The 15,247-nt window shown below is 42.4% G+C and overlaps 1 protein-coding gene and 1 non-coding gene across 2 annotated transcripts in view; both read right to left on the reverse strand.

Annotated features, from left to right (window-relative positions):
* Positions 1-779: 779 nt before the first annotated feature.
* On the reverse strand, positions 780-4,717 carry tuba1l.L. The gene is made up of 4 exons (XR_001933138.2): positions 4,570-4,717; positions 3,525-3,744; positions 2,915-3,063; positions 780-1,927 (listed from the first exon to the last, which is right to left on the reverse strand). It is a non-coding gene; the product is annotated as a tubulin alpha 1 like L homeolog (transcript).
* Positions 4,718-10,482: 5,765 nt separating this feature from the next.
* Positions 10,483-15,247, reverse strand: part of tmem163.L (transmembrane protein 163 L homeolog) — a 42,194-nt gene continuing 37,429 nt past the window's right edge. Inside the window, 1 exon segment of the mRNA NM_001092814.1 lies at positions 10,483-15,183. Coding sequence (NP_001086283.1) covers positions 15,123-15,183 — 61 coding nt within the window. The 3' untranslated portion in view covers positions 10,483-15,122.

Genomic DNA, 15,247 nt, shown 5'->3' on the forward strand with positions numbered 1-15,247 from the left:
ATGTGAAGGGCAGATCTATATATTTAAATCACAAACAGAGACTTAGCTACAGGAGCATGTACATATACAGTGGACTTTCCCATAGATGCTGTCTGGAGATAATTGTTATTTTGTCTTGTCTTTGATAAGAATAGTTATAATTATGGGACAAAAATTATAATACAGTGTGTCCGGTCCATATGAGTTCCCACTCCCACCAGAAAATAGCCTAGTGTCAAATGGTACACTCAAACAACACACATCTGGCCCACGTATTATAGCTAGCAAAAGAGTTTTGTAGTTTGTGGAGAAAATATTGGTCCTCCAGATCAGGCATGTCCCAGCTTCATCATCTTTTCATGTTATGGCTTTACTTTATGATTTTTGGCCCTTAAACTACAACTTGAGTCCAAAAATATCCTTGCCCACCTCTGCTTCATATATCTTGTCCTAAGCAGGCCACCATACACAAACTAGAGATTATTGCAATATGTATAGTGTTGCTAATCGATTGAGCTGTATAAAGAGGTCTGGATCCCTGAACATTTGTAAATGTCTGAATATGTATGTACCTTTTATTGAGATGAATCATGTGTTTCCTGTTCTCATTGTTGTAGAGAAAAAGAGAAAATTTAGGAAGAACTTTATTTTTCAATAAATCTTTTTTTCTGGTGTCACTTTGGCCAATGGTTATTCTGTTTTGACCTCTTTACAGAAAGTATTAATTGGGGAAGTGTATTGCCACCTTTAATGTCTGTCACTATCTTTTCACCCCTGTCTGAAGAAATTAAAACAAATGCTCAAACAATAACTCTTTATTAGGAAACAGTCAACAGAGTTAATCAGACATCAGCGTGGTGCTTAATAAGGAGGCTGTCCATGGTCTAAATGGTCTAAAATTCTAAATGCCATATTGCTTTATTGCTCTAACCAACAATTAATAATAATATGAGTAATATTATTCTGACTTAGTGAATTAGACTTCTTCCCCATCCTCTTCCTCCACGTAGTCACAAGCGATCTCATCATAATCCTTCTCCAGGGCAGCCATATCCTCACGGGCCTCGGAGAACTCCCCTTCCTCCATTCCCTCCCCTACATACCAGTGCACAAAGGCACGCTTGGCATACATGAGATCAAACTTGTGATCCAGGTGAGCCCAGGCTTCAGCAATAGCAGTGGTGTTACTTAACATGCACACAGCACGCTGCATCTGGGCTTGGTCTCCTCCTGGAACCACAGTTGGTGGCTGGTAATTGATACCAACCTTGAAACCAGTTGGACACCAGTCCACAAACTGGATGGTGCGCCTGGACTTGATGCTTGCAATGGCAACATTGACATCTTTGGGAACCACATCACCACGGTAGAGCATACAACAAGCCATATATTTACCATTTCGTGGGTTACATTTCACCATCTGATTGGTTGGCTCAAAGCAAGCATTTGTTATCTCAGCTATGGAAAGCTTCTCATGGTAAGCTCTCTCAGCAGAGATAACTGGAGCATAGGAGACCACAGGGAAATGGATACGAGGGAATGGAACCAAGTTGGTTTGGAATTCTGCCAGGTCCACATTCAGAGCTCCATCAAATCTGAGGGAAGCCGTGATAGAGGACACAATCTGGGCAATCAGGCGGTTCAGGTTTGTGTGAGTTGGACATTCAATGTCAAGGTTCCTTTGACAAATGTCATAAATGGCTTCATTGTCCACAAGGAAAGCACAGTCAGAGTGCTCCAGGGTTGTATGGGTGGTGAGGACAGAGTTATAGGGTTCCACCACAGCTGTGGACATTTTAGGAGCTGGGTAAATGGAGAATTCCAGCTTTGACTTTCTGCCGTATTCAACAGAGAGACGTTCCATTAGTAGGGAAGAGAAACCCGAACCAGTGCCTCCTCCAAAGCTGTGGAAGATAAGGAAGCCCTGAAGTGCATTGCACTGATCTGCCTAAGAGAAGAAACAACGGGGGAAATCATGTTTGTCTTGTATAAAGCTATAGTATATCTCTTCATGGTCCTATGCTTCGCTAATTCACTCCTACCACAAGGGCTCTATTTACTCTGTTTTGAGACTCTAATAAATGATGGAACTCTGTAGAGTAAAACTTCCATAAACCCTATAGCGCTTTTCTCCTGAGGGAGTCCTGTATACAGGAGGAAATGGGTGGGAAAATTAAGAATAACAAGCAAAAGGATGAGGGAGAGTGCAGCCAATAAAACAAAAAAGTGAGAGAAAGAAGGATGAAATCGGGTGGAGACCAGTAAAAAAACATAGAAAAGATCAAAACAAGCAAATAAGTATAAGACTATATCAGAAGAAGGGAAGACAAAAGTTGAATGAAGAAAGGAAACTGGTTAGTGGACTCTATGTTTACAGCAGCTCAATGAGCTTCCACATTAATGTATGCTGGGAGCTACAGTGCAACGTCATTAAGGTTGAACAGTACTCAATAAAAATGTATCCCCAGCATGCCCAGACTGGCAATCTGTGGATTCTAGCAAATGCTGTAAGATGCCATAGACAGTCACTACTACGTGAGCTTGTGTCGGCTGTATGGGCCTCTATATACCTGAAATGCCAGAGCCTATTTTGAATACCAGTCCAGGGCTAATCCCCAGCTCTCCAGGGCTTGCAGCCAAATTCATGCAAAACAATCTTCCAATAAGATTCCTGCCTGCTTTGCATATCCCAAAGTTGCTGACCCTGTTCATAGTAATCTCAGCATGTGAAGATAATGTAAAATCAGTAAGCAACATTCTCATAATAGAATTCTTCTACATTTGCAGCTTATGTTTGGGTGCCTTACTTTGGAGATCTCAGAGGTACAAAGGGAGAGCTTAAAGAAGTATTTATAACCCACTTTAAGAAGCTGGGCATCATCTGCACATCAACTCTACACTCAAAGTGTGGACACAATGCTACTCTCTTTCTTACCATCTTGCGTATTCTTTCCAGCACTGAGTCAATAATCTCTTTGCCGATGGTGTAATGGCCACGGGCATAATTATTGGCAGCGTCTTCCTTGCCTGAAATGAGCTGTTCAGGGTGGAAAAGCTTCCGATAGGCTCCTTTGCGGACCTCATCTGTAGGGTAACAGCAATATTGGTTAGGGTATTCACAGTATTCACATGGGTTACAATATGAGTTATTTCTTTGTAATGACAACAGGCTCTACTGATGATTAAGTAAATTAAGAGATTTGCTGCCTGAAAATAGTAGGTCTATGCCATAAGCAGTGGAATAAATATAAAGGAAGCAGACCTTATGACTGCTTGAGGAATCTGAAGGCAGAGTGGACCTGGTAAAGTCCTGTCAGGGAGATGGTGGTAGGGTCCAAATATATACTGGGTCCAGTGATGCAATTACACTCTTGACTGCATTTGTCCTTACTCATCCAAATTTGGTACAGAACTAGAAAAGGAGCAAATTGGCCAGTGTCCTGGCAATCCTATCCCCTTATTGACCCAAGAGACCAACACCAGTTTAATTGTTGCCCTAGGCCCCAGCTCATCAAGACCTTTATTACCACCAACCCAGCACTTACCTATGACAGTTGGCTCCAGATCTACAAACACGGCATGCGGAACATATTTCCCCCCGCTGGTCTCATTGAAGAAGGTGCTGAAAGATTCATCCTCATCACTGATTATGTCAGTGAGCAGTCGCCCATCTGGCAGGATCCCATGTTCCAGGCAGTACAACTCCCAGCATGCATTGCCAATCTGCACTCCGGCCTGCCCCACGTGCACTGAAATGACCTCCCTCTGAGGGTATAAAAGGTAAATAATTTGTGTAGCTCCTGTGCTGCTCTCTTTCATAAGGTCAGGCAGGAAGTTGGTCAAAACTAAATGGGAATTTCTATTGCACTGATCTAAATGCATTGTAATATAATGTCATTTTATGGTGCAATTGTTCCCTATAGGGCCCAATGGCCTATCATACAGTTTCTCAGTTGAGTACACACTGTGCAGCAGAACTTGCCATGAGAAAGAAAACAATCCACAAACAGGAAATGTAGAGAATAAGAGACCTTATTTACATTAAACCTTTGTGCACTTTTATTATAAAAGGGAGGTTTGACAATATGAACAGGCTTCCAGCACAGGGATGCACTTGTACCTGCACAGTTCCCAAGCCTTCCTCGCTGATAGAAGTCTGCCTTTTGCACAATTACTGTCCTAACCTTTTTAGGGTCAGTCAGCCTACAGAGGAGATGGGCAAGGGGATTATTGTTGGCAGCTATCAAGTTACTGCAATCAGTTGGGGCCAAATCATACCACCTGCCTGGCCCTGGAACTGCCCCAGCACCCTAGGCCCTAGATATAATAATGGATAAATTCAATCAGATATAAGAATGAAAATGATATAACGTTTATTGCTAGCCAATCAGTACATGATAAATCCCCATTTCCACCTGCCCTGGGTACACCCCCCCACTTCTGTGATCCCCTCTCTTGGAAATGAGGACCAAAGGATCCAGAGAACCCCTGACAACCAGAAGCTATTCCTACTCTACGATATGGGGTAGTTGGAAGTTGTAGTTCAGCAAGGCTGTTAGAAATGAATAGAAATAATATGAGAATACTTACATGGGATGTGGCTGATGCCATTGAAGAGGATCTGATACTTGAAACAGAGATATAGCCTTGCAATGAGCTGTCCAGTGTAGGAATGTCCCCAGGACAATAGCACAGGGCATTTATGTGCTGCAAGTAACAGCCTGACACAAAGTTTCCACTTCCAATGTCACATCAACTGCACAAAGATCTGGTTTGTGCCTATGGGTATCTAGTGACAAAAATGTCACTTTAACCTCCTCTGTGCTGGTGGGGATGTGGCAGGATTAAGGAGTTAAAGGCCAACCAATATTATCACAGTAATGGGGACACTATATAGTGACTCATCTCTCCATAACAGTAGGACAGAAAAGAGGCATAAGGACAAAACTGAAGCAGAAGTGAATGATGGTGACAGTAAGACAGAATGGAGACAGTAGGACAAGATAGAGACACTAAGACAGGATGGAAAAAGTAGGACAGGATGAAGACAGTAGGACAAGATGGAGACAGTAGGACAAGATAGGAACAGCAGGACAAGATGGAGACAGTAGGACAAGATGGAGACAGTAGGACAGGATGAAGACAGTAGGACAAGGTGGAGACAGTAGGACATGGTGGAGAAAGTAGGACAAGATGGAGACAGTGGGCTCATTTATCAACACTGGGCAAATTTGCCCATGGGCAGTTACCCATAGCAACCAATCAGTGATTAGCTTTTTAAAGCCAGCTGCAAGTAGAACAATGAATGCAACAATCTGATTGGTTGCCATGGGTTATTGCCCATGGGCAATTTTGCCCAGTGTTGATAAATGACCCCCAGTAGGGCAAGATGGAGACAGTAGGACATGATGAAGAAAGTAAGACAAGATGAAGACAGCAAGGCAAGATGGAGACAGTAGGACATGATGGAGAAAGTAGGACATGGTGGAGACAGTAGGACATGATGGAGAAAGTAGGACATGGTGGAGACAGTAGGACATGATGGAGAAAATATGGCAAGATGGAAACAGTTAAATTTTATATCAGTACCTGTTGCCCCTTCAACTGTTTTTAAGTACAATCAGAGCCTTATGTTTAACTCTAGTTAAGTAACTTTAAGGTACTGGACCACTTGACTACATTTTTTATCCTGTCCTATCCCCCAATCCATGGAGAAAATAATCTGTTATACACATGGGCCCCCCTGTAGATACTGGGTCTGTTTTTTTCATTCCCACCTGCCCAGAAGAGTGTTAATCCTCAGAAATGTCCTACAGACCGAGACATGTGTGTCCGACCCACTGGACCAGCCAACCCCCTTCCTTTCAGTCCCACATCAGTATCTGCTCCACCCAGAAATGCCCACCCAGCTCACTATTTTGCCCACAGCCCAGAAAATCTGATCTTTTCTGCCCAAAACCCTACAACCTTCTGAGTGCCTAGCTCTGAGCAGGAATCTGCTGGCAGATAATATTGGACCCAACATAAAATTTAAAAAACCCCATAAAAACCCTGACAACTTCATTTCAAAGTAAACTTCCCCCATAATAGAAAAAGAGGCGATTGCTTGAGCAAGACTTTTTAGGACAAACAGAAGCTGTGAGAGTGACCTTGTATTGTGTCCCTGAGTGTGAATGGCACATTGTGCAGAGGAAATGTGGATCACTGACTGGAACATTGTAACACTGAACTTTTACCCAGCAATCAACCCAGCGCTCTCATTATTAAAGGGGTAGTTTGGCCCTTGGGCATTTAGAAAGTGCATCAGATGAAATGCATATTGAATTGTACCTGCCAAGCTGCAGAACTATAAGCAGATGAACATAGTATAGCCCCACAGCAAATTATTTTACAGGCCCACCAAAACGTCTAGAGGCTGACCTGTTTTAGCACTATTTATTGAAATTGTATATGAATTAGGGTCTCACAGGCCCCTGTACCTCCTGTGTCACTTTGCAGCCGCAGGGTCTGCTTCCTCTGTAGTTACGCCCCTGGTAGCATACTTACTCTGACAGTCTATTGTCAGGGTACTGTCTATTACAGGGAAAATAAAGTATCAAATTTATTTGTAATCCCAGAGTTATGGTTTTGCAGACAGGCTTTGGTTGCATCTTAGTTTTACTCTTATACCAACATGCTTCCCTTGCACCAAAGCCTTCTACATTTCTAGTTATTGGCAAGAATCTCAATTGTTACCACAAGATGGAGCCAAAGCACTGGGTTTTTACCAAATCCTAAAGATTTTCCGGGTTCCTAGAGAATCAATTAAGTTCCTGTGTTCACAAAAATAACCAAAAATCAAAAAATGGAGGGCATAATTATCCTTATTGCTTCTAAAAGCAGCCCCACTTGTGGTGCAATAGGCTTAAAAAATGAAGAAAACAGAGAAGCAGGACAAAATTCAGAACTAGCTGCTAGTGCTTTTTATTGACAAAACATGTTTTTCTTTGTCAAGTGTAATACCTTAGTGAAACTTACAGTTCCTGTTTTCACTAAAAAATAAATAAACCTTTAAAATAAGTGAATGTTAAATTGATGAGGGTGTTATCCTAAGCACATTTGCAATTTACATTCAATTTTTATTTAAAATAAGATATTAAGGGATACATACACATACTGTTTATACAAATTAATTTTGTTACAATGGCGCCACCTGCTGGTCAGTTTCAGACAATGAAGTAGCCAAGGAAGGAAAATATTAGAAATTGTATTCACGTTTCCTAACCTGAAGAATATCAGACCAGCCTTCTTAAGATAAGCTATTGTTTCTCCTACTCAATGTAAGTGGAGGAGCCGTGCCTTGGGTTAGGTAGACTTGAATTTTTTACTATTCAGTGCTGTTCTCACTAGGTTGTGCATCGGAGCATTTTTAGCATTGCAGGTGTCAGTGTAACTGAAGGAGTCACAGTGGGACACTGCTGTTCTCATGTACCAGGGAGCTGTTATCTGGTTACCTTCCCATTGTTCTGCTGATGGGCTATTTGAGGGAAGGGAGGGGGGTGATATCACTCCAAATTGCAGCACCCCAGTAAAGAGTGACTGAAGTTTATCAGAGCACAAGTCACATGACTGAAGGCACCTTGGAAACTGACATGTCCATCACATTTCACCATGACAACCTTTGAGGTTGGTAAATACTCACTGTACACTTTGATCTCGTAACAATACTGTTTATTCTATAGGGTTAGTAACGCTTAAGAAATGAAGTTAAAATTCCTAATAAATTTATCAGCAGATTTAAAGGGAACATTTCTCTGCGCCAATGAGGCCTTTTATTAAACCGGAAATTCTGCTCTAGTGCAAGAGAGCACGATTGCATTCTCCACACTAGCAATGCAGCCCCCCCTCTAACCCTCTTTGTCGCAGAAAAGGTAATCGCTGGGGGCATTGAAGGAGCTGGCTCAGACGCTCCTTACTCAGAAACGGCCCTGATCTCTTGACTTCTATTTCTGAATGGAAAAACTAGAGCAATGTCAGATGACTTTTCTGGTCTTTTCTAAGTAAGGCAACATCTGAAGGGTTTGGAAGTGATAATAAATGATAATCCTTCTATCCACTCTGTTTCCTGGAGTTTCTGACTTTCATCACATGAGGGAGCTCTTGTTCCATTAAATACCTTTTTTACTGGCAGCAGCTCATTAAAGAAACAGTTCAGGGTAAAAATAAAAACAGGCTGTGCAAAATGAATAAAGTATCTGATATGGTTAGTTAGCCAAAAATTTAATATATAAAGACGGGAGCGTCTGGATGTCTAACATAAACATATTTATTTGCTAGGCAGCTAAGGAAACAGTCACCAATATCCAATCACAATAATTCCATTGAACTATTCAGGTAGGTGTTATCTGAGGGTAGGACTACACGGACCATTTTGGCACATTTTCAGTGCAAAATCTCATGATGACATGACTGGAGTCCACCAGGTAGGACTGCCACTAGTCAGCAGCACCCTCTGCCCCTCCCCCAACAAGCTCAGATACATTGGTGAGACAGAAGTTTTTTAATTTTTCTTTAACTTTTCTCTTAATTCTTTAGGCAAACAGGTTTGGGGAGGCTTAGCCTTAATGAAAAGCTGCCTATGCTTTCCAGCTAATCTATAGTATCCATTCTACCTGCCTCTGCCCCCTGAAGCCTTTAAGTATAGGCGGCATCTCTGCTGTAGGGGTGTTTTTTGACTCCAACTTCTCCAATGGGTGAACGTCAATTGCCATTAACTCACTATCCAGTGTTATACACACTTTTATTTATATCAGCGCACTAGTTCTATATTAAAGATCTGCAGATACAAACATGTACTGTGTCTGCCAGGAGATGGTGCTGCTGCTCTACTTTACAATCACCAGTAACCGAGTTGAAAGCTCAATAAAGTGATAGAGATGTTGGTCGGGAGTAGGCAGATTGACCTCAGACAAGATATTTGAATATCTTAGAGAACTTAAAGGAGAATTCAACCAGTAACTAAAAAAAACCCTACCCTACGTAGCCTTGCTCCCCCTGGGGAAATGCCCCTAACTTTTTACTTACCCCTTGGTGCAGATTCAGTGATCGCAGTTCATCGCAGCCGTCTTCCGGGTCTTCATGTCTTCTTCCGGCACTTCGACAATGTCCGTCCATTACAGCGCAGGTGCAGTTGTCACAAACCAGTAAATTGCTCCAACTGCGCATGTGCCACTTCGCCGGTCTCAGTCTCAGCTTACCGAAGATCCGGAAGATGGCAGCCGTGAACTGCAATCCCTGAATCTGTGCCAAGGGGTAAGTAAAAAGTTGGGGGGGGCAGCTAGGCTGGGGGGGGAGGAGGGTCTACGTGGGGTAGGGGGTAGGGCCGGAACTAGGGGTAAGCAGAAGAAGCACCTGCCTAGGGCGCAACAACAGGGGGCGCCAGGAACGTACCTGTAAAACCACCTTCTGCCTACCTATACAATTGTCCCTATACAACTGTGTAGCCTGTAGATACTACGTTTAGATGCTTTTATTTGAGCTTACCACTGTATACGGTGGGCCCAGGTGCACACGCCCCAGACCTTCAGCAAGAGGAGCAAACACCAGAAAACTTCATAAAAGGCTGGCACAAGTCTGGACCTACGAATTAGTAGAGCCAGAGTCAGATTGTAAAAGGGTTAAAAAGGCTTACATTTTATTTTCCATAATTAAGAACCAAGGCCTGACACGTTTTGTGTCTACCAAGGACACTTGGTCATACGCTGACCTCTAGTCCCTATTTGCTGCCCTGTGTCCTGCTCTCCTCCCTCCCCTCTGTGGTTCTCTCCTCCCATCATACTCTCTCCCCTCCCAATGTTCTCCATTCCCTCCGACGCTCTCCCCTCCCATCTGATGCTCTTCCATCATTCCCTTGACTTCCCCTATACTACTGCACATCCGTGCGCAGGTTGCGTCTGGGTGTGCTTGCATTCAGACGCACTCACGTTGAGACACTTGCGGAGGGGGGAGCAGGCTGCGGGCTGGCCGACGGGTTGCCTAGGGCGCCCAGTTGGCTTGGCCCGTCACTGTTAGGGGGGTAGGATTTTTTTTAGTTACGGGTTGAATTCACCTTTAATATGAAACATTGCACTGTGTCTAGAGATAATCCTGTTGGTCCCACTGAATAGGGTGGATGAGTTTTAAGGGGATGTAAAAGCAGAAATAAAATTGTGTTGAATGAAAGAAAATAATAATTCTAAGCAACTTCCCAATATCTGTTCATTCCTCATTTTCACTGGGTTCATGTGCAACTGTCACTGCTATTGACAGCAGTGCCTTTCTGGAAATGTATACTTGCTGCACTGCTGCTTCTGACTCCTGAAGCAATGCAGCAGAAGCTAGCTGATTAACAGATCTGGAGGTACGGCTTTAAAAGTTCAAAACTTTTGGTTTTTATCCTCGCTACCCCCCCCCTCCTCCTCCCCGGTCCCAGGAAATGCTCCGCCCACACTGCAGATAAACGGACAATAAATTGCACAAGGCCAGTTTGTTCTTTGAAATAAATATTTATTGGTCATGGATTGTTGTTCCCCCCCTTGACCCTTGGGGGGGCTATTGCACCTCAGTGGAATAATATACAGTACATTCAGGGGATACAGTCTATAGAATCAGGACTAGTACAGTAGAAAATACCGAATTCTTTAGGTTCTGACAAACATTTGGTTTCAATATCACTGGCAAGATTAAAGACTTACATAAACACCCCACAAACACACCTCTCCTAGGAATATACTGGTGTCCTCTGCAGGGCATTCTTATTCACAGCTTTATTTATACAAATTGTAGCACTGGGGATTATTAATTAAAGGGGAAATTTACCTAATCCCTTCATGTTTTTACAGTAAATCCACATCTATTTTTTGTTTGTTTCGGTTCAAGGGGGTAAATATGTTTGGCATTAAATTTGCTTTATCGTCACTTATAAGTGAATCCACACGGCTGGTTGCAGGTAGTAAAACACACAGATTTTTTTTCTACACTGTCGCTGGGTTGCTCTCATTTACTGACACTATAGTAAGTGGGTGATTTCTAATTGCATTGACGTCTATGGAAAAGCATTATAAAGTAGTTTGATGTATGGAGCCCCCACTTTTAGTGACCAAGGCTCTGTCATGATTTGTTTTGCTGTGTATGACCTGTTTTGATCAATATTTTAACCAAATTAGCTGTTAGAACCAAGCTCCGGGCCTTCTGGCTGACCATGGGAAGAGAGCAACCCAGGAGTTGGAATATGGCTAAGGGAAATTGTTGACTATAACTCTGGGGTTATATTTGTGCTTACTGTACAGATCAGCGTTTGTGCTCTAAACCTACCCACCCCTTATCTAAAGTCTATTTCCACCATTCGTATTGGTGCCTGAGAGTCACAGCGACCCATAGGAACAAATGCGAATTAAAGGGGTAGAGCAAAGTCCTACATGGGAGCATGGGCAGTGTAAAGCAGCTTTGGCCACTAGAGGGAACTTTTGCTTCACCAGGCTACACTGTTTTCTTACCCAGTTCTTAGTCAAGTCCAAGCTCCACCCTTTCCTGACAGCAGGAAAGAGAACAGCCCAAGAACAGGAAATGCAGAGAAATGCAGAGAATTAAAGGTGGGTGTAATATTTCCCCCATTTAGCTGCATTTTTAATTTAACTTATACAAAAGGTCAGTGCCCATTTCTGTGCTTGGGAGTTACATAAACCCCCACCTGTGCTTTTAGGCACTCATCTCCATGGATCTCTGACAGGGTAAGGCATGGGTTAACATCTGAAATATGACATCACAAATACAATGAGGTGGAGGATTAGCGGACAGGTGGGACTTTCAGGCCATACCCAGAGACTACACTATAAATATCTCTATGCATTTATATCTATATATCTATATATTGCTCTGGGACAGATGTGCAAGGGTTAAGCAATATGCTAAACAGTGTCAGTGCCTTTGATTGCTTTTCCTGAATATAAAAAATAAGATCATGATATTGAAAGGAGGTACAGCAAGTAAAGGACATCTCATTCACTAAGGTTCTTATTCTATTCTCAGTTTCCTGAGGCTGGGAGAAGAAGCTCTAATGCAGGAAAGTACCATTTTTTTAAAGAACACGGAAATCTCCCTGTATTTCTAGTTCCAGTACTGAACGCTCATTTTATTATAAAGTTGCTCCATGGCATCCCATATTCCCATCCTCATAATGTATTCATGTCATAGTCATTAACCCTTTATCTTCACTCCAACCAATATATTAGCGGCCCCTGCTGGAAAGAAGGGCACTGTTGTTTATCATAAATAGTGAGTTCGACTGTATGTTTAATGGAATGGAATCGTTTGCCTTCGGGAAGACATTTGATGTTGGGGGTGGGGGTATGTACATCGGCCCAAAATTATATAATTCTGTGTGATTTAATTAAAAATGGAATAATAACATTTGCCTTCCAGGATAAAATGTCAGATTGTAAATAGTACATAGCACTACATAGTATCTAGAGTAGCGTGGCGCAGGACTCACAGTCACTCAGGAATCACAAGGCACTGGCACACTATATATATATATACTGTATATAATAAAGGTAACACCCCACAGACTATTCAATAAAAGTCAATGAACGTTTGCTGTAAGGTGAATTCTGATTGGCTGCCTCAGTTTAAGTCCTTTCACATACATATTGATATCAGTTGGAACATTTCATACTGTGCTTTAAGATAAGTTACCCATTTGCCCCTTCTTGTTTAATATGGCATGCATGATATATATATATGAATTATTGCATTAGTGTCCCTTTATAACTATCAGTGCAGTGAATCTTTAAAAAGCTCACTGAATTATCTGTTTTCTTGTATTTCCTGTTCCTGGGCTGCTTTCTTTCCCATGGTCAGGCAGAGGAGCGGGACTTGGACTGCAGTCTACTGCATTGACCTCTGTTAGGAGAGTAAAAGAGCCACCCTTCCAGACCATGGGAATGAGAGCAACCCATGAAGGTAATACCACTGATCAGACCTTTGTTTCTGGGTAATTCCTGAAGGAAGAGCCCAGGTGAACTTCCATTTAAAAGGAAAGTACATATTCAAGATATTAGCAGGATCATGTCACTGTGTCTCTAAAAACTTACTCAGGGTTAATCACACCAGTGGTGTAACTAGATATCACTGGGCCCCACAGCAAGTTATTTTTCAGGCCCCCAAAATGTATAGAGGTTGAACTGTTGTATCAATATTTATTGAAATTGTATATGAATTAGGGCCTCCTGGGGCCCCTATACCTCCTGGACAACCCTGCAGCCGCAGTTTATGCCTCCTCTGTAGTTACGCCCCTGAATCACCCTTTGTAAATGTGTCCCCCCCATCTTCCCACACTGTCCCAACAGGCTGGAGGACAAATGCAAACAGTGTCAGCCTCTTTGCATCTCTTTTCTCTGCAGAAGTAGCTAGAAATGTTGTACATGATGTTTTGTGCTTCTGTACCAGCCCAAGGCAACCACAGCCTTTTAGCAGTAAAGATCTGTGACTCCAAAAATGCCCCAGTAGCTCCCCATGTTCTTTTCTACTGATTCACTGCACATGCACATGACACTGTGAGTGTCACAGACACTTTCCAAGATGGTGACCCCCTGTGAGAAGTTTGGAGTCCTGGATCATTGCTGCTATTGAGAAGCTGAAACTTTAGGCTGGTGCAATAAATTCAGTATATAAAATATGACATTTATAGCCATATTCATTTTATGGTTTAGAGAACTAAAGCTTAACTAAAGAAGTAGCTAGAAATGTTGTACATTATGTTTTGGGCTTCTTTACCAGCCCAAGGCAACCACGGCCCTTTAGCAGGGAAGATATGTGTGTCCAAAGATGCCCCAGTAGCTCCCCATCTTCTTTTCTGCTGATTCACTGCACATGCTCTGTGCTGCTGTCACTTACTGAGCTTAGGGACCCACTCACAATATACAGTACACATAGAATAGAAATGCCACAATATAAGGCTGATTAGTAATAAATACAGATAATTACTACATGGCAGCACAGAAACCAGTGCAATTAGCATCAGAATTTAGTAATCAGCCCTGTAGCATCAGCTTATATTACAGACAAACCTCATTTTCTGCTTGATAATTAGTGACATCCCCTAAGCTTAGCTTCTCAACAGCGGCTCAGAGCCCACTGAACATGTGAGTGTCACAGACACTTTCCAAGATGGTGACCCCCTGTGACAAGTTTGAAGTCCTGGGTCATTGCTGCTATTGAGAAGCTGAAACCGTGCAATAAGTTCAGTAAATAAAATGTGACATTTTTAGCCATATTAATTTTTATGGTTTAGTTCTCCTTTAAAGTTGTGTCTCTGTCTGCGGTGATTAGCTCTGGGTAGGTTTTTTTTATACTAAGAGACTCATTGCTTTAAAAATCTGAAATGTGGCACTATGCTATTAAGAGTGAAATACTGCCAGGGGGCCTCCTTGTGTACTCACCATAAAGATATATATATATATATATATAAAAATATATATTAAAAATAATTTCCAAAGCAACCTAAGTAACGTCTAATCCACTTTGTATTGAACAACATCATGCAGACGTGCTTTCCAGCACTGGGGGGTGGGGGTTGCTACAGTGATATGTTTATGGGCCCAGCAGCAGAGCTGCTCTCATTATATCCACATCACATGACTAAAGGCAGATCAATCAGTGGCTTCGTTAACGTGACAGCCCACCTGTGCTAATCAGAGAACCATCTGTCCCTGTTGGGAGCGAGGGTCCAAAGCCGCCACTTGCAGCAGCTCCTGTTAAATGTTTGTCTTCTGAAATCTCACAAAATTGGGGATCTTTTTCTCTCTGGGTGTAACTGGACAAAGCAATGCAAGACGCTCACACTAACAATGTGCTACTTCTGTAAAGTATCTCCAGCATCAGATACAGGGAGAAAACAAAGAGAAAGGCATTGCCCTGTCCTCACACCAGTCCAAGTAACAAAAATACTGTTTTTGCTCATTTACAAGCACATAACATTTGTATGTACAGGTGAGTGTTTTACATGAGCCCCTAAATAACTCCAAGGGAACCCACATAGTCCATTAACCTACAGTTAGAATTTGCCTATGTACAAGAGATGGCTGAGCAGCCTTGGGGTCTCTTTCTCTTACTGCATCGGGCGTCCTTCATTCAAACATCTCATAGTGACGCGTTTGCCTCACCCTGGGAACCATGTCCATCAGCAGCCTAAATGGAGAGCAATTTGTATATTAGATATTCCTGTCTGAATCAATATAATATAACATAAAGT

Source organism: Xenopus laevis, chromosome 9_10L, assembly GCF_017654675.1.
Source record: "Xenopus laevis strain J_2021 chromosome 9_10L, Xenopus_laevis_v10.1, whole genome shotgun sequence".
NCBI lineage: Eukaryota > Metazoa > Chordata > Amphibia > Anura > Pipidae > Xenopus > Xenopus laevis.